At 37.5% G+C, this 25007-nt stretch overlaps 3 protein-coding genes across 5 annotated transcripts; 1 reads left to right on the top strand and 2 right to left on the bottom strand.

The window, feature by feature from the left end:
* Positions 1 to 12729: 12729 nt before the first annotated feature.
* Positions 12730 to 15932, bottom strand: LOC142543937 (uncharacterized). 3 transcript variants are annotated; one of them, XM_075651173.1, is made up of 6 exons: positions 15649 to 15932; positions 14195 to 14460; positions 13930 to 14036; positions 13685 to 13817; positions 13377 to 13571; positions 12730 to 13164 (listed from the first exon to the last, which is right to left on the bottom strand). In XM_075651173.1, exons 2-6 carry the CDS (start codon positions 14456 to 14458, stop codon positions 12877 to 12879), a joined length of 987 nt encoding a protein of 328 aa, XP_075507288.1. In that variant the 5' UTR covers positions 14459 to 14460; positions 15649 to 15932; the 3' UTR covers positions 12730 to 12876. The 3 variants fall into 3 exon arrangements, with proteins under 3 accessions (XP_075507288.1, XP_075507328.1, XP_075507281.1); XM_075651213.1 differs by having other exon boundaries at positions 15688 to 15932; XM_075651166.1 differs by lacking the exon at positions 15649 to 15932 and having other exon boundaries at positions 14195 to 14467.
* A 1803-nt stretch (positions 15933 to 17735) lies between these two features.
* On the bottom strand, positions 17736 to 20016 carry LOC142543779 (uncharacterized protein At4g28440-like). Its single transcript, XM_075651157.1, has 3 exons — positions 19864 to 20016; positions 18717 to 18950; positions 17736 to 18268 (listed from the first exon to the last, which is right to left on the bottom strand). Exons 2-3 carry the CDS (start codon positions 18937 to 18939, stop codon positions 18078 to 18080), a joined length of 414 nt encoding a protein of 137 aa, XP_075507272.1. The 5' UTR covers positions 18940 to 18950; positions 19864 to 20016; the 3' UTR covers positions 17736 to 18077.
* On the top strand, positions 19691 to 21934 carry LOC142549515 (CASP-like protein 4A1). The gene is given in 5 exon segments (XM_075661575.1): positions 19691 to 19717; positions 20185 to 20444; positions 20582 to 20723; positions 21581 to 21710; positions 21713 to 21934. Coding segments are annotated over 5 exon segments (621 nt in total). The 3' UTR covers positions 21775 to 21934.
* Positions 21935 to 25007: the final 3073 nt, after the last annotated feature.

Raw genomic sequence — 25007 nt, 5'->3', positions numbered from 1 at the left:
AGTCTCCCCCTCCCGAGTTGAACTGAATCGTAGGTTCAAAGTTCGATTAATTGTGTTGTTCTCGGTTTACAACATGTGAGTTGTGTGTTCCTCTTCTGCCTCTTCGTCAGATCGCTTCATTCCAATCAACACCTCGCTCTAGCCAGCCCATGCATCGCCGCCCATCACCAAGCCCGCACCTCGCCCTTCTCTTCCCCTTGCATAGCTCCATCCTCGCCTGTCGCCCTTGTCATTCGCGCGCGCGCCTTCACGCTGCTCGTGCATCCCCGCCCTCTCCAGTTCGCCTCTCGCCACAGCCACACGCCCTCACCCACCCCGCGCGCTCTGCCCCTCAGCCACACACCATCTCGCCCACATCTATCTACGTGCCCTGCGCTCTCGCTTCGCCTCGCCCCTCCCACGCACAGCCTCGCCCCCACTGCTTCTCGCCCCTCTCCCTCGCCCATCAAGGCACTCGCCGCCCACGTCCCTGCCCTCTCCCTCACCCTAAGGCCCACATGTGAATGACCCATAACAAGCCCAGGTATTCTCCTATAAATACTAGGTTTGAGCGTATGATTATAAATTCAATATATTGTTCTCAGCAGCACCCTTAGCTGCTCTCCCCCCCATATATGCTCAGTCACTGACTTGAGCGTCGGAGGGGCTACGCCAGGACACCCTCCTGGCCCCCTCCTAACGGTCTTCTTTGTGATTTCAGGCTCATGATAATTTCAAAACCTGCGTCTGGACTAGTGACACTTGCTGGAATCGGACCCTAAATTTTTCGTGAGTATCATAAACATTACTTCATTAATACATTATCAAAATTCAAAGCTTACTAACAGTGCAGCCACGGCATATGAACATAAATCCCAAAGCCCTATACGTAATATAAACAACTCATTGCAGGCTCAACACCTAATGTCAGCCGCAAAACTCAAATTTTGATCTGTATTAAGCTAATCATTTGATTGTCATTCTGTGCAAGCTATATTACATGCTAGCAACAAAATTCTATCCTACAGAAAATATTTTGCTGCAGATCAGTAAATGCGTGCAGCCAACCGAAGCTCTAAATATAACCTAGAAAATATAATTCACTTTAAAATCTGAATTGTAAATACCTCGGGACCTTTCTCTACCATAAAAAGAATATCCTCGCTTCGGCCCAGAAAAAAAGGGTGACCATGCTAAGGGAAAAGTCATTTCCATAATTCACGTGTAAGGCTTACGGACTGTTTGACATTATGCTGAGCTAGAAATGTTTAGCCTGATTATTGCACCTTAAGTAGAAATATATCCACCGTCCGTCAGTAACTTTTTTTTTGTTTGAGCAACAAAGGAATGGCATGTGGAGCTTCGACATGCACTGTTTGGACTATGATTCGATTCATATCTCTATTTGCTTCTTTTGCATGCTTTGGTGTAGGATACGTTCTTCACTCTAGATCAGATCCTTGTTTAGCATTAGAACCGAAATATACGACGGTCAGTCACAATTGCGGCACGAAATGGATATCTGGTTTAGGTAAGGCGGTTGGCATTTGGACAGGTTGCGGTGTTTTTATGGGAGCTTGTTATTTTTTGGAGAAGATAACTAAAATACGTCGTACTAGTTTGAACAAAATAAATCGTTTTTGTGCCAGATTACTATTATAAATTGTTGAGACGGGAGTGTAAAGATTATTTTGTCCGACAGATATCAAAATTAATAAAAATATCAGTATACGATGTGAAATAGTAAATTTGTGTTTTGTTAGAATTAGATGTTGTTCCAGATGTTACAACATCTAGGACAACATGCAGCAGAACATTATATTTTGTAACACAAATTCAATTTAAATAAATAGATGGACGAGATTAAATATGCACAAGTATAAATACTTGTGCGGTGCCTTATGACAAAAATTAATCACTAGAAAACCACAATGTTTACACAAAAAATCTACCACTGGTGATTATACCAAAATCAATTTCCTCAACAAGTTTAGATAATAAAAGCTCTCTAAAGTAAATAACCAAAACCAAAAATATACGTAATCAAGAAAGCAAAAACTTGATCCCGGAAACCACTATCAACTAGATGCAATCATCAGTCAACATCGTTACGGATGTTGTCTATAGATGTTGGCAACATTCAGCGCAACACAGGAATCACCACTCCAAACAGCAACGACTTCGAGAATAATTTTACTCTGCAAATCTCTGCTACGTGTGTGTTTGTATGGTCGATATCGAAGCAGCCTTTATCAATGAGCTTTACCTCTTATTTATAGGTGAAGAATCATATCTCCACAAGGGAACCTAAAATATAAGGAAAGTGAGAGTTTTATTAGGAATAAACTCTTTTTTTAAACATTAATATCATATCTCTTGAATTAAGATCTCATTATCTAAGGAAGACAAAATCATATTAAATATTTTTTCAATCAAATCAACAAGGAAAACTCTATTAGGGAAATAAATAAAATATATTATTTAAAATCGAAATCTTATTTCCCTTCAATCTCCCCCTTTTTGCCTTTCTTGGACAAAATGAGATCAAACTCATTTATCCTTGTTAAGATCAAATCAACTCCCCCTGAGTTTTAGATTTTCTCCCCCTGAATAAAATACTGTTAGTACGGGGTGTTGTTAGAATTGTTGGCAACACTTAACACAACACCTACAACAGTTCCATTAACAGTTAGAGATATTAGCCAAGACAATAATACAAACAGAAACATTAATAAACAATTAAGAGCAGAAATAGAAACATTTAAATCGACAAAAACAAAATCTAAACATCATCATCTTCATCCTCCTCATCCTCAGTTTCTTCATCCTCACTATCCTCTTCCTCTTCATCATCCTTGGTCCCTGATGGACCTGCACTAGTTTGATCATCTCCCCTTTTTTGTCCATGAACGGCCATTTCTAACATGACACTGATGGCAGCAGCCAAACTCTCATAGTAGGCCAAGTCGGCCTTAGCCTGGGCAATTTTTTTAATAGCATGATCAAGATGGGCCTGGGCACCTACTATGGTAATCTTCACATAACCAGGCTTAGGTGGTCGAGATGTGGAACTAGGAGACGGCCCGGTAGCAGGAGGTACTGTGGTAGAGGCGTTTTGAGAGGTGCCTGCGGTGGTCGCTGGAGGTGATGCAGACCAGGGGAGGTCTAGCTTTCGAGTGCCCTTGAAGAGTGCATGAGCAATCTTGAGGGGTTCCCCGAGATCAGAAAGTTGCTCAGTGATATCCCTAGCAAAACCTTGTGAAATCAGAAGCCCATAGATCAGACTTGGGTATGGGAGCTTCGATGATTTAAGACCACCATTAGCATACTGCATTACTGTATGGAACACCAGTTTCCCGAAGTTGAAGACCCCATTTGTGCCAATGGAGTATAAGACCAAAGCTTGATGTCGAGTGACAGCAGTGGTATTTGTAGAGGGTGTCCAGTTTCGTACTGACAGCTTGTGGAGCACGGAGTAAAATGAGGTTAATTTGGCTGCGGATAACTTCTCTGGATGGGTTGGAAAGTGAGTCACTAGTCCCCCGGTAAGAGTGGAAGTTACTAGGTAAATGTCCGGGGTAATGCCATCTTCATCTTCGGCAGGAGTCTGATAATGTGCATTGATGATTGTAGGATTGAACTCATAGATCTGGTTGCGGACAACCACTTTCCCATACTTTGCAGATCGTTCATCAGCTACACCAGGTGTAAGATTCGCGTAGAATTATAACACAGGCCCCCGACTAAACGGTGTGACAGTGTTTCAGGAAGGTTATCAGATTATGCCTCTCAAAGGCATCGGTGTCAACATTCCTCTCCTCAATGAGGTCTCGACTGGAATACAGATGCCACTGGGCATTGGCGTGCTCAGTGTAAAATTTTGCAGAGAAGGAGGAGTTCAAGTCATATGCACTGAGATCAGTGTCGTCCTCAGTGTTGGCATCATTCTCACCAACTTCCTGTACAATAGGTGCAATTTCCTCAGAGAAAACATCTTCTTCGGCAACTTTGGCAGTGGAACTGCAAGAGTCAGTAGAGCCTTCAGTTTCTGGAGGAGCAACAGGAACAGCAGAGGCTGCAGGTTTCTGATGTTTCAAGATGGCCATGAATTGGGCCAATGTGATTTCTTCAGCAGTAGAGGGTAAGGGCTGTTGTGGAGGAACAGGGGGTGTGCCCTCATCAGATTCAGCGGCTGTGCTGGAGGAAGAACTACTCTTGTTCGGCGGAGGTGCAGTCGTCTTGCGAGCCACAAACTCGTAATTGGCATCATCAGAATCATCCCCTGAGGAGTTTTCAGGGTCAGCAGGGGATGGACGGCTTGGCCCTTCTCCTTTGCGACGAAATCGCTTTGAGGTGGTCAAATCAGGGTTATACCTTGCTTGTCTTTTGGAACGGCGAACTTGCTGGTGGGGATGTTTGAACACTTGAATTATTGGTGGATTAACAACATCAAGAGCATTTCCCGGTTCGCCTGGAGCGATTACTTCCAGTGGTGTGGGTTGATCTTCTACAGGAACAATTTCCATGGAGGGTTCTATAGAGGATGTCGTGGCATATGTTGGTGAACGAGCAGCAACACTTTCACGGTATCTCATCTCACTTCGTATATCGTGACGACTGTATCCCTTTCCTGCCATTGATTTTAAATCAAGGATTAAGTGATGAAAACGGGAGAAAACAAATTATAGACGCCAACTTCGAAATTTCTCAGGAAAAATTATGCGAGGGTTTGCAGCACAGTAGGAAGGAAGATAATGTGAGTTAGTCGGTGTAAAACAGTGGATAATCATGAAATTACAGTGTAACGGTAACATTCCAAATCAGTAAATGATTGATTCCAACGGTAAAAAAATCAAACGGGCAAATAAAATAACCGTTACTCCCTAAAGAAATATATCGCGATAACTATGTGCAATTAGTTTTTCAAAATAGTTCCTGAGAGAAAACCCACATCGAATTAAAACGCCACTTAACATTAAGGATCACATGAATTCGATTTCCTGCAAAAATTTGATTTTTCACAAAATGTCTTTGTTGAGATACAAATAACCTTATGACCCAATTCACAATGTTATGTTTATGCATGACTTATGGATGCCTAAAAACAGAATGGAACATAGATAAAAACATGAGAGCAAATATGAGATATGTTTACAGATGAAGTGTTGTCACAAATGTTGGCAACATCTCCCGACAACACGCACAATTCCAGAAAACAGATTAGATTATCTTCACACTCAGAGAATTAATAACATTTTTAAACTAGAAGTGGTAGCTCCCCCACTAGAAGAACAGTCTTCATTGGACTCCTCTAGGTAGCTTTTTCCATTATTTTCTATTTCTGTGTTAAGTTTAGAAGGGGTAGTTCCCACACTAAATGCACAGCCTTCATTGGGCTCTTTTAGGTAGCTTTTTTCATCTTTCCTTCTAATCACAGACTCATCACTTTATTTTCCAATTTTAGTTAGTCTCCTTGTCATATTGGTTAGGGTCAAGTGACCAATCGTCAAGATCTTTTTGTGATCAAGTTCACATGTAAAGGTGTGAAGTTTTAAAAGATAACACGGAATTGTAGCTGCATCAGAAAATCATGCTACAATGTTTCAACACATCGTATCACAGTATGAGTTCAATGCAGAATGTCTAAGTCCTAGAAATATATATGCAAATGAGATGTCCGAGATTTTGTAACATCTGAGATAACATCCAAGAATGATTAGGCAGAACACATGCTGAGAGATTTCCGAAGGTTGAAAAATCTCTCAAAATCCAATGCTTTGGTGAATATGTCGGCCAGTTGGTTATTTGTATTAACAAACTACATTCGGATCAATCCTTTCTCTACAAGATCTCGAATAAAATGATGTCTTATGTCAATGTGCTTTGTTCGAGAGTGTTGTACAAGGTTTTTTGAAATGTTAATTGCACTAGAATTATCACAATACACGACTAAGGATTCACTTTTAAGCCCATTAATCTTTTATCATTTGGTGCATCCACAAAAGTTGGGTGCACGCATTTCCAGCTGCCACATATTCTGATTCAACAGTGGAAAGTGAAACACAATTCTGTTTTCGACTATGCCAAGAAATCAGATTATTGCCAAGATAAAAACACCCCCCAGAAGTGCTTTTTCTATCATCTAAATCCCCAGCCCAATCAGCATCAGAAAATCCTATCAGGTTTGAGTTGGTTTTGTGTGTATACCATAATCCTAATTCAATTGTTCCTGCTATGTAACGTAAAATACGTTTAACAAATTTCAAATGAGAAATTTTAGGATTGGATTGATATCTAACACATAATCAAACACTAAACATGATGTCAGGGCGACTGGCAGTCAAATACAGGAGGCTACCTATGATGCTACGATATAAGGTGTTGTCAACATTTTCGGCAACATCATCTTTGCACAATTTCTCACTCGAGCCGATAGGAGTTTTCATGTGTTTTGGGTTTTCATTTGCAAATTTCTTAATCAAATTCTTAGCATACTTGCTTTGACACAAAAAGATGTCATCATGCATTTTTTTAATTTTCAAACCAAGAAAGAAATTTAGCTCACCAACCATGCTCATTTCAAATGTAGATGACATGCACTCAACGAAATCATCAGCATGCTTTTGAGAGTAAGAACCAAAGATTATATCATCAACATATACTTGACAAATAAGAATCTCACCTTTGGACTTTTGAATAAAAAGAGTTTTGTCTACCTCACCTCGTTTGAAGCCAATTTCGAGTAGATATTCGGTCAATCTCCCATACCATGCACGTGGTGCTTGCTTCAAGCCATAAAGTGTCTTCTTCAACTTGTAGACATGATCCAAATGGTGTGGATCCTCAAAACCCTTAGGTTGTCTAACATACACTTCCTCACTCAAAATACCATTTAAAAATGCACTTTTAACATCCATTTGAAAATTTTGATTTTCATGTAGCATGCAACGGCTAGTAGTAGTCTGACCGACTCAATACGGGCTACAGGAGCAAAGGTTTCATCAAAATCAACCCCCTCAACCTGTGTGTACCCTTGAGCAACCAATCTTGCTTTGTTTCTAATGATGTTTTCAGACTCATCGGTTTTATTTTTAAAAATCCATTTTGTACCAATTATGTTACCATGGTCAGGAGGTGGAACCAAGTCCCACACATCATTTCGAACAAATTGCTCAAGCTCATCATGCATAGCATTAATCCAAAACTCGTCTTTCAAAGCTTCATCAACATTTTTAGGCTCAATATTGGAGATAAAACATGAAAATCTAACCCGTGAGTATGTAGAACTCATGCAAATCAGTCCAGCCATTTTTCGATAATCAATCTTTTCTTTCTTCCGAGTTTGAACATCTCCACGCATGTTTCCAATTATTTGAGATGATGGATGGTTTTTCTGAATTTTGCTTGGAATACACGATCCATCATCTACTGTATCATCATCGCAACGCGGTTCTTCAGATTCAGTGTCTTCAGTGTCACATGTTGTGCCAGATGTTGCAACATCTGGGGCAACATCTGCATTTTCCAGTGAGATTGGATTGTCCAGAAGGTCTTCAACGTCATTTTCAGCAGTTTTCCTCTTGAGATCTGCACAATCATCGAACACCACATTAATGGATTTCATAATAGTCCTAGTTCTTAGATTAAACATGCGTTAAGCTCGACTTTTAGTGGCATATCCCAAAAACAAACACTTGTCGCTCTTTGAATCAAACTTTGCAAGTTGATCCCTGTCATTCAAAGTGTAACATACACAACCAAAAACATGAAAATATTTAAAGTTAGGCTTCTTTCCCATTATGATTTCATAAGAAGTCATAGGTTGAACCATTTCTTAAATAAACCCTATTCGAAATATGGCATGTTGTATTAAGGGCTTCTGCCCAAAAACGCTTTGAAATATTCTTTGAAGCTAGCATCACCCTTGCCATTTCTTGTAGAGTCATGTTCTTGCGTTCGGCAATGACATTTTGCTGTGGGGTTTTTGGTGCTGAAAATTCGTGTGAAATACATTTCCTGTCACAGAAGGATGAGAATGATATGTTTTCAAATTCTTTATCGTGATCAGTTATGATCCTTCTCACTTTTAAATTATGAAAGTTTGAGATTCTTGTGGGCAATTGTTTAAACACATCATAAGTGTCTGATTTCTCCCTAATGAAGCTCACCCATGAAAACCGTGAGAAATCATCAACACACACAAAAGAATACTTCTTACCTCCAATGCTTTCTACTTCCATGGGACCCATAAGATCCATGTGCAGTAATTCCAGACAGCATGTTGTCCCAGATGTTGGCAACACTGGGTGCGGCACGCGCGTCTGTTTTTCTTTTTGACAAATCTCCGCACACATATGATATTCCAGATGAAAGATTAGGCATACCTCGTACTTCATCGTACTTGCTCAAGTTCTTCAAGGTTTTGAAATTTGCATGTCTGAGTTTTTGATGTCAAAGGTCAAGTTCGGTGATTTGCACATGTTTGCACGAAAGTTCCTCACCTATTTTATAGCAATTATCCAAAAACCTTGTACCTGTCATAATCCACTTGTTAGATTCATCAAAAACTTCACAAGTATGTTTATCAAACTTGACAATTAAATTATCATCACACAATTGGCTTATGCTTATCAAATTTGAATTTAATCTTTCAACATGAAGCACATTGTGGAGCTTTGGTAGTCCTTCAACTTTCAAAGTACCCTTTCCAACAATTTTTCCCTTAGCTCCCCCTCCATATGTAACTTTGCCACCTTTTTGTTCAACATAATCGGTGAGACATTCTCGTGATCCAGTCATGTGGCGCGAGCTTCCACTATCAAAGTACCAATGACCTGCAGTGTTAGATTTTAACGAGGTATGGACAACTTTACAGTGTGTTTTTACCTTTGCTACCCAAATTTGTCTTACTGTAGGTCGATGGTGGGAGGTGTTACGGGAAATGTTGGACAACATTCGGGGCAACATCCGACTCGACTTTTGATTCATGCGATCATCCATGAGTTTAAAACAGTAGGGCCTGATATGACCAGGCTTAAAGCAGTAATGACATACATACCTGCGTTTTCGTTTCTTAGAAATTGGTGCAGCAGGTTGTCTTTTTGATGAAGATCTTTTGATTGGTGAATTGGATTGTGGTTGTGGAGATGTATCAGCTTTTCCCTTCACAAAAACAGTAGACTTGGAAGATTCACCTATTTCAAACACACTGTCTTTGAACCCTAAGCCTTTCTTGTCATCTCTTCCCATCAAAAGTATGGATTCAAGCTTGGATGTGCTTGAATTAAACTTGGACAAGGTTTCAGTTGCCTTTTGAAGTTCTTCTTTGGTCTTACCAAGTTCCAAATCCTTTTTGCTCAAAATTACTTCAAGTTTGGCAACTACGGCTTTTAGTTCAATGTTCTTCTTCATGAGACTTGAGTTCAACTTGTTTCTTTTGATCCAATCTTCAAACAGCTCTTCATAAAGCTTTTGCACACTCTCAAGAGTGAGTTCTTCATAATCAGCTTCTGATTCATCATCTCCACTCAAATTTCCAGAAGTTGTGGATTTCAAACATACTGAATTTTTGCAGATGTTGCGGCCAGGTGTGGCAACACCTAGGGCAACACTAAAGGATTCACCTGCAGCCAGCGATTTTCTGTAAATAGTGCAGTCAAGGAGGTTTGACTTTCTTTATCAGTGGATTTCTCCTCACCATCGGATTCTTCATCACTTAGAGACACATTGTAGCCTTTGTTTTTTCGCAATCGGTTAGCACATTCATTGGCATAGTGTCCAAAGCCCTTGCACTCTCTACACTGCACCGAATCATACCTTTTTGAATTGTATTGTCCCTTGCCTTCATTCCGTGGCTGAAATTGTTGCTTGGCAGGGTACTTTTGTGACTTTTCAGGTGCAGGAAGGTTAGGAAATTTAGATGGTTGTGCATCCTTCTTTTTATCTCGGATTCTTTTCAAGTAATCACCAAATTTTTTTGTGATAAAGGAGATAGAATCCTCGCAGAGATCAAAATCATTGACTTCTTGAGATATTTGAAGGAGTTCATTGTAGGAGTCATTTGAAGCTTGAAGTGCAATTGTCTTCCCTTTATCCTTCTTTTGCATGTCCAGGTTCATCTCGAAAGTACGTAATGAACTGATAAGGTCTTCCAATGCCATTTTAGAAATGTCCTTAGCCTCATCTATTGCGCAAATTTTTATGTTGAATCTTTCGGGCAGAGAACGGAGGACTTTGCTAACTAAACGCTCATTTGAGATAGCTTCTCCAACATTGAATGCCTCATTAGCAATTTACCGTAGGCGACGATCGTACTCGAGTATGCTCTCAGATTCTTCCATCCTCATCATCTCGAATTTGGAAGTAAGCATCCTTAATCTGGTTCGTCGCACACTCTCAGACCCTTCACAGTGACTTTGGAGAATATCCCATGCACCTTTAGCCGAAGTACAGTTTATGATTAAACTGAACATGTTCATGTCAACCGATGTGAATATAGCATTCAAAGCCTTTGAGTTGTGGTTCGAATTTTGCACTTCATCAGCAGTCCAGTCAGTTTCAGGCTTTGGCCGTTTGTCACCCTCTTGATCTATCATGACTGGTGGAGTCCATCCATTGATGACACGCTGCCATGCCCGTTCATCTAGAGATTTTATGTAGTATCTTATTTTGACCTTCCATAGGCTGTAATTGGTACCATCTAGAACTGGTGGTCGAAGTGCTGCGCTTGCAAATGAATTGTCCATTGGATTAGTTCTGTCAAACAAAAACAAAAACCAGAATCAGCTCTTAGTATATCAAGAGTAGGCTTTGATACCACATGTAAGGATTATTTTGTCCGACAGATATCAAAATTAATAAAAATATCAGTATACGATGTGAAATAGTAAATTTGTGTTTTGTCAGAATTAGGTGTTGTTCCAGATGTTACAACATCTGGGACAACATGCAGCAGAACATTATATTTTGTAACACAAATTCACTTTAAATAAATAGATGGACGAGATTAAATATGCACAAGTATAAATACTTGTGCGGTGCCTTATGACAAAAATTAATCACTAGAAAACCACAATGTTTACACAAAAAATCTATCACTGGTGATTATACCAAAATCAATTTCCTCAACAAGTTGAGATAATAAAAGCTCTCTAAAGTAAATAACCAAAACCAAAAATAAATGTAATCAAGAAAGCAAAAACTTGATCCCGGAAACCACTATCAACTAGATGCAATCATCAGTCAACATCGTTACGGATGTTGTCTATAGATGTTGGCAACATTCAGCGCAACACAGGAATCACCACTCCAAACAGCAACGACTTCGAGAACAATTTTACTCTGCAAATCTCTGCTACGTGTGTGTTTGTATGGTCGATATCGAAGCAGCCTTTATCAATGAGCTTTACCTCTTATTTATAGGTGAAGAATCATATCTCCACAAGGGAACTTAAAATATAAGGAAAGTGAGAGTTTTATTAGGAATAAACTCTTTTTTTAAACACTAATACCATATCTCTTGAATTAAGATCTCATTATCTAAGGAAGGCAAAATCATATTAAATATTTGCTCAATCAAATCAACAAGGAAAACTCTATTAGGGAAATAAATAAAATATATCATTTAAAATCGAAATCTTATTTCCCTTCAGGGAGCAATTATTGTTTGCTCTATTGCATCAACAGAAGCAAGCGTTCATGTTGCGACAAAAAACTGTAAACCGTTGGTAGATGAGCAGAAAGCTTCTATTCTCTGCATTGTCTCTGTTCTTTTAATGATGGCGGTGGTGCGAAGTCCCCGGCATTATGGCGTGTTTGACATCATTTATGCAACTTTCCTTTCAATCTTGTTAGGTCTTGGAAAGACCAATCTGTTAGGTATGTTTGCTGCTGCTTCGATTTGCTGCTGTTACCATGTCTTAGTTTTCATTGCTAAAGAAATCAAGAGATGCTGCTTTGGATATGTGGATACTTTTGAACAACTGATAGATACGGCACACACATGCGTTACCGAGTCTCGTGGATATCTGAATGATTTGGAAGCAAATCTTCCAGGAGGGGGGAATGAGCCGGAGGGGCCGATATAGACGACGTTGCGGAGCTTGAGGGAGCAACTCAACAATCTGGAAAATGCGATCCCCTAGAAGGAAGACGGGGAACTTGAGAGATGCAATTTTGAATGAGATTTTGAAACATACGATTTTTTGTTTTCTTGCTTGTTTTGTTTTTTCTTTTCTGGTCTTTGACAAAAGATCTACATATGTCATATTTTCTTCCAGTTTCGTGGTAATATGATTCCCATGCACCCAATGAGAAAAAGTAAAAAGGATAATACTATTGTAATGATGTGGTTGATTTTAGTGGCAAATCAATCTGGTGTGTAGTTTTAAACAAACAGGTAGTCCAAGTAAAAAGAAAAGGAGCTTTATGTTAAATATAATGAAATTTTAAGAATGTTAACACATTACTTGTGTTCTTCCAATTCACACACTGAACTTAATATTACTGCCTCTATATTAGTCGAGATATTTCTATTAGAGACTATATTACATAGAGATATTTGCTTCCAATATGATATATACGTATATCATAATATGTATTAAAGAATACATGGGCTCTGCTTAAATTCACACAGGATAGACCAATTCTTGGAACATACCCCTGTTATAGTCGGGGATAGACCAATTCTTGGAACATACTACAACAGATTCTTCAGATTATAAGAATGATATTTTCAGATTATTGAACCTATTGATTCCTCAACCCAAGGTAGGATCTATATAATCTGCTTCAAACGTCATGCCAAATATCCAAAAGTTACACCGTATATACAAGAATATTTCAACAGATGAATATCAAAATGACAAATATTACTCGTTGATGTAAAGCCATGATGTGCTATGAACTTGAAACGAATCCCTCCTGAGGGATACCGGTCACACGAAGAACAGCCTGTGCACTCAATGGAGAAAGCTTTGACTGGCAGAAATGCTCCCAAGAAACTGTCGAGGGTTCCTCAGAAACAGTAGCAGTTGGTTCCAGGGGATGAGATTTTTCATATGCAGATTGCAACTCCAACAGCAAAGCTCGAGCAGCATCTCTGGACTCGGGAAGCTGGTCACTGAGCTGGGATGCACCTATTTGGATCAGTTTGTCGATGCCAAATTCTTCAATTCCATCAACTCCCTGGGAAAGGAAAACGAAAATTGAACGAATACTAATAGATGAAAAAGAACTTGAAGTCATAAACAGAAAAACCAGTTCCGTTAGACGACATTAAAGTAATCTCAACTTCCAAACTTAGAGACATGTTAGGAAGTACACAACTTCATAATATAAAGTGAAACCAAGCACAAAGGGGAGGTGGGAGGGCACTAAACTCGTCTAAGAGTACTTACCAGACGAGGAACACTTCGAGAAATGCACATAGAAGCCTTTGCTCGAATTCGAGGATTCTTGTTCTTAATATGAGATTGCAGCTTGGGCAACAATACAAGAGGGGAAACCCAATTTGTCAGGGTTATTAAAGCACTTTCACCTGCCTCGCACACGAACCTCTTGTCTTGTGAAGATTTGAGAAGAAGTTGCACTAGCTAACAAGGGTAACAGCATTGCAGTTATAGATAGGAAGAGAGTACTTTTAGAAAATGGAAAACCCATAAAAAAGGAAGTACGCAGCAGCTAAATTTATAATAAAACAATTTACCAGTGGATCAAGTGAATCAATCATGTCATCATTATATGCTTTAAAGATATCAGCTGAAGTCATAATTGCAGTTTTACAAACGGCACTTCTTGGGCTCTTTAGGGATTTCACTATTAAAGAAATCACATCATTCCTGATCAATTAAATCTATGAGTCACGAGACAGAAAATTCATGAAAGGCATAAAAAATTATGATATCAATTCTATCTTCAGGCTAAGAACACTATTTGCTGATTGATACTTACAGCATGCCAGCAATATCCTCCTTGTGATATATAGACAATCTACGAACATTGTTGAGTGCATCACACACCGAAACCCAGTCTTTGGAACCTAGTTCCAGTAAGAGTGTCTAAACACCAGAATGTAAGAAAGAATGTATAAATATATAAATTTTTAGGAGCTATTTATAAGGGTACAAGCAAGAATGCATGAGTGCACACTCACATTCACACCAAGAATCTTGGAAAATGTTGATAAACACGGATAGGGCTACATAAAAAAAAATACCTTTAGACAGTTTTCTACATCTTCTACATCCTCCAACTTCTCAGATTCAATGTACTCTACTTCAGAATTTTCCACCCCTTCCCCAGAATTTGCAGATCCATCTCTCTTACTGGGAGTGTCAAGCAGGGAAGCCATCTTTTTGTTTTGCCTATTTTCAACATTTTCATCCGCATGTTCCAAGTGAGGTTTGATAAAGTTTCCATTGCTGGAGCTTTCATTGATCCTCTCAGACTCAGGTATTTTATTGACATCTTTGAGAGCCATGCCTGACATTTTGGAAATAATTAACACTTATAAACAAGATTTAATTTATAGTGATAAATAATTTTTACAAAAAATCAATTCCTTGCTGCTGCGCCAAGAGAAACCAAGTGAAAACAAAATGAAACCTGATTAGTCGGGATTGATAAAATAAAACATATCAACTGATTAATTGATAAAAGAGAAGTAAACTTAAAGGCAATTGATCAACAATATGCAAAACAGATATGAATGCATGGATCAATCAACTTACCATAGAGCACTTTCCTACTTGCGCTTATTTTCTGGCAACAAATCATCACAACTCACTTACAATATTTAAATATTTTCAAATTTTTTAGTCTAACAAAGGAGCAAATTGTTATGAACAATATATGGCCTTAAAAAAGAGCCAGTGGGGACACACCATGCAGAAACAGTTAGACGAATCTTTCATAAGTAGGGGAATATACACATTTTATATGACATCTTATCTTAAGTAATTTCAAATATAACATTCAGCATTTTGCGAATAATATTAATAATCAAATCAGACATAAGAGCATTGTAATGTGACAGATATTTCCACCTAACATATCATGTATTCAGACTATCATCCTTAGTCCTTACTATGAGAAGTACATTTCAGTAATGAAGTTTCTAACTGACAGATTTAACAAATAACTAATGCTCAACTCTATTTCACTAATATAAACATAACGAATGATCAATCTCATACGTGTAAGAGAACCTCAGTCCGCAGAAGCAGGCCATGCTGTATATACTTAACCTAATGAATTTTCGCAGGAAACTCTCCAACATAACCAAAATCCTCACTCCCAGAAGCCACCAAACTCTTCAACTTATTCAATTTTATTCATCACCTCACAAGAGCTCACATCACACGAGTAAACTGGCAAAAAACCAACCAAAAAAAGTTCTTGCATTGACAAATCTACTTCAGTTGCACACTATCGGTAGAGAGATCTAGCGCTAAAACAAAATCAAACACAGCAGAATGAATGTAAAACATACAATGAACGAGACAAACACAAATATCAACTCAGTCCGAGTACAAATGCACTAAGATCTCGCTCCTTCACCACATAACGATTTAAATCAACCAAAACTCTTCCCTATCATCAGATTCAGAGTAACAGCACATAAAAATTCAAGTAAAAATCATAAAATGTGTAGGAAAAAAAAACACTCACCACGCGAGCACGAGGAGAAATGATAGGCGAAAGCAGCACCTGTGAAACTGATGAATTTATCGATTAATAGAGAGTAAAACAATGCGCGTCTGAGAAATGGATTGGATTTTGTATGGAAATGGAGAATGGAGGAGCAATAAGGGGGATTTGTGTAACCGGCGAGCCGGGCAGTAAATAGAGACTGCGTGATTTGCTGTCCGAACCCAGGCCGGCAGCCTCGTGTCGAGTATTTACATGCGAACCACGGGGAGGAATAAATCCCTAAACTGCCCCTGCTATTTGCTCCACACAGATCTCTTCAATTTAAAAAAAAAAAAATTGAATTGGATGTGCAACTGAGCAAGCTGTATTTTATTAAATTTGATTTTTAAAAATATCTATAAAACTAGTTTTTTTAGTTGGACATAGATTTGCTACAATTGTGTCTCATGTTAAATCAAATGAATTATAAATCGACATAAAAATAATATTTAATATTTGAATACTTCTTCGTAAATTATATTTTTGGGTTTTGAAGTTTTCGTCTTTTTTTTTAAAGAGACTGATGGTTTAAATGCAATAAAAAAAATATATAAACAATCTCTATTTTAAAGTTTTTATTGAATAACTTTGTAAAAAAATTAATTATGACATATGCAATTTCTATAATCAAAATATTATATGAGCATAACAAAAAATTTAATCACAACTAAAGCTTAAAACAATGATTGGACATTCAAATTTTTAAGTAGACACTTCAACAAGGCAAACTGATAGGATTTTGTTTCATTTTTTAATAGGCTTGTCATACTGGCTACACTAATTAGGGGGAACTCAAAAGCACCCCCAACTTTTTGCATCAATTCAATTACAGCACCCCTCTAATCGTTAAATTTTTATTTGAGGACAATCTATTGATTCATCATGGCAATAAATATAATAAAAAAATTGTGATATTAAAGGACAAAAGAGAAAAAGACTTGCTAACAAAGAAAGAATAACTTTAGTTTTCTTGCATGATCTAAAAAGATTAAATTTAAATTAGTACAACATAAATTCATTTTTACGACGGATTTTAATTGTATTTATTTAACCAAGAAGATGCATCTTAAATCAATTGAAACATTTGATGCTAGGGTCTTTGAGTAAATTTAGGATGAAACTAAATCAAATGGAAAAGTAATTAGGACTATCAAAATGAATAAACCTGAAAAACAGAGGGATGTTTTGAAGGTTAGTTCAAAATTCGGGGACCTATTTGAAACTTATCCATTAGTTATTCCATCAATAGGGGACCGGTAGAGTGGAGGGATCATCGTGCACTAATGTTGCTAAATAATTACAAGAAGAGGGGATAAAAAAGGTTTTTGATTTCAAATTTCAAAATAATTTGTGTAACTATGAAATTTTTAATAAATACTTAAAAATTTATAATTTCTTATTCAGTCGACTCACAAACATAACCATATGATAAAGTACGAAGGGACATTGTTTGATGTCAATTAAGACATTGATTATGTTCGATTTTCATGTTATATCCAACATTTATCTCAAATTCTAACATAATTAAAATTATACATATCTTTCAATTTTATTAGTGATATTATGCATAATTTATTATATTGCAACATCGAGGCAAAGGCAGCTGCAGGTAAATTGAATGTACAAAATATTGTGTGTGATGTCTCCTTCACAATCATTTCTTGTTGGGTTGGACATGATCCTCGTGATGCAATGCCCAACCTATCGACCATTAATTAAGCTACCCACATTTTTTTTCCAACTTCTCTAATTTTTAAAGAACATATCATATTCCGATGTTATGTATTTGTCAATTTTAGATTCCTGAATGAGTAGATCAACTATACTTCTACAGTTTCTGACATTCAATGCAAGGAAAATGAGGCAATGTGATGTGGCTATTTTTAGAATTCTTGTAGCAGATAAGATTTTAAAGCCACCAAATTCATACTCATCACCGACTCGATTCCAGTGAAACCAATAAATTACTATATATATTTTTAAAATGTAACTATATTAAGAACAAAAAGAGATTCATGCAGACAAAATAGAGTACTCTGAGACGAAGAATTTCTTGACAAAGAAGATGATAAATAAATACGAGTTCCACGTTGATCCATTCAAGAAGACTGTGCAAGGACATCCAATATTAACTTCATTTAAACATAAATATCCAAGATAGGCGTAAATAATGTCTTGAACAAAGACAATAGGATGTCTAGAATCACTTGACCCTGCCTGTTTACACCAGCCGTGATGATCCTCACTGAACCTCCAAATGCAAAACAACGCTTCTTGTTCACCACAACATTGCGTAGGACTTCAAAACAACAAAATTATCACCTTGAGTATCTTTTAACATAAAACCCATTTTCTGTCTCCTTGTGTATGATTTATTTCCATGGAAGCAGAAGAGAGAGCTAGTAGAGTCACTCCTCGGAAACATTGACCAACTCGTATTCAACTAGGGATAGATTGTTATCTTCCTTAACAGTGAAGCTTGCCGGTTCAGTCACTTCTAAACGTCCCCATTTATCCACAGCCAGCCTCATTGATCCTTTGAACATGTCAATTTTCGCATTTCGCATAATTACTGTAGCATCGGGATTCATTATTTTAACTGCAGATAACACAAGTGTCAGAAGGATGATCTAAATCTTGAATAAAAGGGAACAACCATTTGGCTTTGAGGCGCTAGAGCTAGTGAGAGTGGACTTTTCAACAATCAGATTTAAAATGCACATCACTAAAAATAACTAACTCATCCTGCTCTGGAATTAGTCATGACATTCATCCCATTGTTATTTCCAAATCACATACACGGTAAAGAAAGCACCAGATTATTGGAATTTTATCTTTTATTTGGTTCGTTTGTATCAGCAATCCTAATTTTCAGGGATAATAATTAATATACGACAAAAAAACAAAGTAACACAACTTTATAATATCCATAAAACAAGATCTTATCTATTTCTTGCATTAAATCATCGTCGTTGCAGTTATTTCTAGAAAGGGGATGCATCATCAAATGGTCAATACAACAATGAAACAAAAAAATGGCAATCTACCTTGATCATTTCTGGCTGTAAACACAATCACTCCGGTTTCATCTCCCACCAGACATTCAGCAATTCGCACTTGACCAACTTGAGGCCTATCTGGCCTGCCCTTTTGCATAACAGTATTGGAACTGACAACTTTTACTACAAGATTGTGTCCATTTGTGCCAGGCCGAAGCTGATCCACCTTGGTGAAAACTGGCTTCCTCAAAGCTGATGTAGTTTCAGCCATTTGAATCAAACCTACCACATGTCAAAAAATCACAAAAAAGGCCAATTTTAAGGAAGAATTGAACAGAAAAAATGTACAAACATTTACTCAAAAGCGTTAATGTCGCATCAGCTCCAAAAAAATAATAGAGCTACTAGTTAATTAAGGAAACTTCTTGACCTCATGGTTTAAACAAACTCTCACCAGACCTAACAGCGGAGATATAGTTGAAACAATGAAACTAGATATCAGACAAGAAATTATGGGCAAATATCTCATATTATATAAAATGAACACGCCTTTCAGGATGCTACAACCCACAAGCGCCAGAATGGGAAAAGGTGGGCCGGAGAACTCGGGCCAAACCCATATAGGATCTCAACAAAAAGCCACAATCGCCCAAGACATGCAAGCATTCTTCAGCACGAAATACTAGCCTCGTTATTGAACTAATACAATTAATTAAATGGTAAAGTTCGGAGAATTCAGCGGATCAAACAATACATTTATGCTGATGAACAATTGCGTGCAAGGAAGAAGCAGGAAAAAAACGATTTTGCAAATGAACCGTCAAACAACGCATGAATAAGCAATTTAAAGCTCAAACAAAAGCCAACACCATATCGATCAAAAAACATAAATACCATCTCCCCACATTTTCGAGTATTCATCGACAAATCGAATACAAACGTCAAAGAAGAAACGAAGTCACATCAATAGATTTCGACCGAATCAAAATCCACCAAATAAACATCGACATGAAAAACATCAGATGACGAATCATCTCGAAAACAAATGGGTATTTTTAACCTACAAATCTAAACCACCAAAAACTACAGTGGAAAAAACAATATCCAACCCATACGACAGAAATCAGATCATGACTTTATCAAAATTGAATTAACAAATCGAACAGCTGATCTGATAATCGAGATACTGACTTACCTGTTGAAGAAATGAGAATCCACAAATTGAGAAAATAGATTTGCAGTATTTATTCGACTCGCGATTAGAAGGCGACCTTCGAATACGCTTTGAATGACGATTCATTTGCTAACAAACCGTTGATTTTGTGGATGTCCATAGCGAATCTCAGCCGTATATTTCACACAGTCTAAAATTAAATCGGAACTACTTTTATTTTATTTTATTACTAATAAAATTGATCACTAATGAATTAAATATATTTAAACAACATTTTTTAATTTTAAAAAAATAATAAATAATTCTGAGCTATAAAAATTAAAATTTTGCCACTTTTATTAGGTAAATCGCGACGTGTCGGAGCATCCGGTGGGCGTGGCAACCAAAACTGATCGGGAGGAGGGCGACGGAGGTCGGGTGAGGAGGGTTAGACCGTCTCTGTCGATACTGAGAAACGCGAAGAGAAAGAAGTTGGTGAAAAGAGCTGCTTTGGGGTTCAGGATTTTTGGGTTTTTGTTTTGCTTGGTTTCGTTTTCAGTTATGACAGCTGATAGAAACCAAGGCTGGGCTCACGATTCTTTTTATCGCTACAAAGAGTTCAGGTCTGTATTGTTCTATCATTTTCAACTTCGTACAATTTTGCAAGTTTCAATTTTTTAATTGTCTTAACTAGTTATATCGGGAAATACTGTATTTTGATATTTTGTTTTCTTTCGAAAATTGAAATGGGATTTTGTAGATACTGTGTATCAGTTAATATAATAGGCTTTGTGTACTCGGGAGCTCAGGCAATGGATTTGTCTTTCAACTTGGCCACCGGAAAGTATGCTGTGCAGGATAGAAAGCAACTCAGATATTACTTCGATTTGGCCTTTGATCAGGCAAGTTTTTAAAATTATTACTGGGAAAGTGTTAAGAGTATGAATAATTTGGCCAAATATTTGCACCTTAGGGAGAACTGTATTTCATTTTCTGGTTATTAAGATCAATATTGTTGTTGATCATCACAGTGACAACAAAATGGTCAGGATATAATCCTTGAGGTGATATAAAAAGAATTTGTATGCAAACTTGGTTTTTTGACATGATTCTAGATATGAAATTTGAATGCATTTTAAACTTTTTTGGTGAAGACTTTAGCTTTTACTTTGCTGTTGAGTTTATCCATTTCTCTTGCCTACTAAGTCATTCCACGAATAGAACTGCCAGCAATTTGCCGAGAGACCATTGATTTAGGAAGTATATTTTGCCACATTGCTCTCGTCTTATTTCACTTCACTTCGCGAGTATGTATTCCATCAGCCCAGTACTTTAAACTGAAGAAGAAAAAGGGTTTTTTTTGCATGAGAAAGATGGGATGAAAAGCGAGAGAGAATCCATTCACGAGCTAGACTTTTCCAATTAAGTTGCCTGCATTTTGTTCGTTTTAACATTTAAGTCTCGAATTTTATTCTCACTGAAAGTTGCATTGGCTCTGTTTTTTTCATCCATTTTTTGATCTCATCATGGATTTATCTCTTATTACTGACAATCTGCTGACTTACTTGGTTTGATTGGTCTCGAGGCTCATATTATGCTTACATCAATTAGTACGTAGTCTTGATAGGCCGATGTACTGACTTGATCCTTAATTCCTTCAACGTCTCGCTGCCTTCATCAATCTGTATTTTTGAGGTTTGAGGCAATGCACTCCACATAAATTACGTGATTGGTGACGGGCATTATTTTGTGGTGGCAGGTGATTGCTTACCTTCTGATATCGGCATCTTCATCAGCCACGGTTCGGATTGATGACTGGCAATTGAATTGGGGAAAGGACAAGTTCCCAGATATGGCAACGGCATCTGTATCAATGTCTTTCCTTGCGTTTTCGCCCTCGCCTCGAGTTCTCTCATATCTGGGTATGCCCTCTGCACATCCATACCTACTTAGCGACAATTAGCCCTGTTGCTACCTCCTAGGTAAATTTGGGATTAATTTATATGCGGAAAATAAGCTGTTGCCTGTTAATGTTAATGTAAGTTTTCCCAACTGTATATGTATCCAATGTATTGACTCCATATTTGTATTATATTCCGAAGGTTGGAATTTATACTGAACAGATAATTACCATATAATTACTGGCTCTAACGGTGGCTGGCTTATGCTTGTTATTTGTAAGAGCCTGTTTTTTTTTTTTAAAAAAAAAATAATAATAATTTTGAATTATATTGCTTCAATAATTATTTTTAATTAATAAATAAATAAATAAGACATTGCTGATACTGCTTTTGAGTATGTATAAGTTTAACCACAGCTGGATTATATTGTTTCGTGTGAGAAAATAAAAAATTTCGATGTAGATTATTTTTTGTCTGAGTTTTTACATTATAGTTTGATATCGGGGTCCAATTTGATCTAGATTCTGATCCGTGTAATTTGGACCCAAATAATAACCAGGCCAGGGCTTATTCCGAGCCCAATATTTTCAGATTCTCAAAGCCGAAAGCAAACTTTCAAGATGCAAAGTGTGTAGTTTTGTTTTAAATATGTTGCGTGGTATAGTAGGTTGCTAAGTTTATGTAATGCATACGATCCCAATGTGTGGTTTTATTCAAATTTTTGGTAAGATCGGTGCACACCACCGTCTCAAAAAGAGGTCGAGGTTTCAAATTCGAAACTCCATCTCCACCCCAATTATATAATAAAAACAAAGACTGAATATAGTTCTATACAATAAATTAGAATAATATAACGTAGTCAATCCAACAAATGTTACTAGGTATAGTAACAAACTTAGAAAAAGAACCTTAGAACGTGTATCATGTGCAGAAAAATTATACTTGCATCATTGGGCAATCCAGATCATTTTGGTGTTTTTAAAAACACAAAAAATCAGGTTAGACCGTCTCATGAGTAAATTTTATGAGAAAAATATTCTATTTGGGTCCATCACGAGAAAATATTATTTTTTATTGTAAATATGAACAGAGTTGATCTGTCTCACAAATAAAAATATGTGAGATCATCTTACAAGAGATATACTCTTCCAAAAAACAGAACACAAATCCACATAAATTTGTAAATCACATTACAAGTTAAAAATGAAAAAAAAATAAAATGCAAACACTTTGAATCTAACAAACTCATAAAAATAGCCCAAGTGCTATGGTAACTCTCTCAATATGATTTTTTTAATTTACAATGAGAGTGGAAGACTAATATAAACTTAACATAATTAACTAAAGAAATCATAATTAGTGGGACTTGAACACATCTTGTAGCATCATCTTTATCACTAAAACAAGAGATGTTTGGTACGATTTGGCGATGAGCCAACGTTGATATTACTGACAAATCTAATTTTTTCTTGGGTTTCTGTCGATGTATTTAAAGGGATGTTAATTTTCTATAGTACAACAAAAAAGACCAAAACCCATGTATGATAACATATCAAAGCATCCACCGAAATTGTTTCAAGTTCAGGCTCCCCGGTAATGATTATTTTTTGAAGCAATGCTGTGGGGTCCTTAGCTCCTAATCGTTATTACAATGCAATCTGATTAGGGTTAACTAATTACAGCGGAAAACGAGTTTAAATTTTCTTTACAATGAGCCCAAATCATTTTATTTGAATACTAAAAATAGTATTTAATCTCACGTCATAAACATGCCCACACGAAATCAAAATCTATCATATACCAACAACTCACATTCTCGGGACATGCCCCGGTATATAGATACATATACATATATACTGGGAACAAGACAAAACATAAAACCTCAGCCCAAGCTGTGGCTCCCTCCAGAAGGTACCCTCTCCGGTCTCCTAATATCCTGGAGTACCTGCCATTGTCCACACACAAAGACAACAACAGCCCCCCTTGGGGGTGAGCAAAGCTCCGTATGGAACAACCAATCATATATACCACAGATATCTAAGCAATGATATATGGTATGCAATGCATGTATGTCGTGGAGGTATCGGGTCAAATGCCCATCCACTGAGCACATGTCAGAATCAATCGAATCGCTATCAAATCAATGCTCGAGCTGGCACACCGGCCAATATGGGATACTCGTATGATAGCGTCGGCAAAGCGCCATCAAATCCCAAATCTCATATCCAATCATATGGGGCCACAATTGTCTATGCTTTACGGGTCATATAATACCGGCATAGCGATTGTGTTCACAAACCCCGGAATCCAATCCAATCATATCAAGGTATCCAAGGATCATAGCTCAACGTGCATGTCATGTATCGATGTATGCATAAAATGACGTGTGTTAACAAAACATTTATTTTATACATCGATATTTAATTCTCCATGTCATGTATGTCACATTAATCAACAAGTAGGCATATAGACACATATTCTCAATCCAATCAATCAAATCAATCCAACATATATCATATAATACAGATATCTGTCGTATGTTACCCGGTCGCAACATACCTCAATTCTTCGTTTTCAGTTGATGTAGCCTGAAGATATTGATATTACACTTTATCTACATCAATAACATACTCATTCCAATCAATAACATACTCCAAAATCATTAATATGAGTTTCAAATATCATTTGAAACTTCAAAAATTCATATGAAAGCAAATTCATATCATAATTCAATTCCGACTTTGAATACAAGTTTCTTGTCGGTTATTCTACTACATATCAGAAATTCAACTTCAAATACATGCTATTCCAGCACTTTGATATTTCGAGCTGCTGGAACTAGAAGAAAATTACCTCAGTCAGAAGCTCTCGACGCGACGATCACAAATATATAATTTGTTTCGCGTTTAGACAGCGTTTCGAAGTCGATTTGGAAGAAAGAATTTCGAATGCTCTCGAAGCCCCTCGAACTCTCTGAAAGAAAATGAAGAAAGAAAGAAGAAAAGAAAGCATTCTTATCCTCACCGCTTAGGCGCTCGGGCGGTAGAACTTCTCGCGCCCGAGCGCAAGACATTCTGCCCCCGGCTTTCACTTGTACCGCGCGCTCGGGCGGTCACAAACTACCGCTCGGGCGCGGCATGTTCTGTCCGAGAACATTATTTACATCGCGCTCGGACGGTCACAAACTACCGCTCGGGCGCGAAGTGTTCTGCCCGCATACTCATTTTACATATCCTGGCGCTCGGGCGGTCATTTTCTACCGCCCGGGCGCCACACGTTCTGTAC

This window comes from Primulina tabacum, chromosome 1, assembly GCF_025594145.1.
Source record: "Primulina tabacum isolate GXHZ01 chromosome 1, ASM2559414v2, whole genome shotgun sequence".
NCBI lineage: Eukaryota > Viridiplantae > Streptophyta > Magnoliopsida > Lamiales > Gesneriaceae > Primulina > Primulina tabacum.
This window is presented reverse-complemented; position numbering and strand designations above follow the sequence as displayed.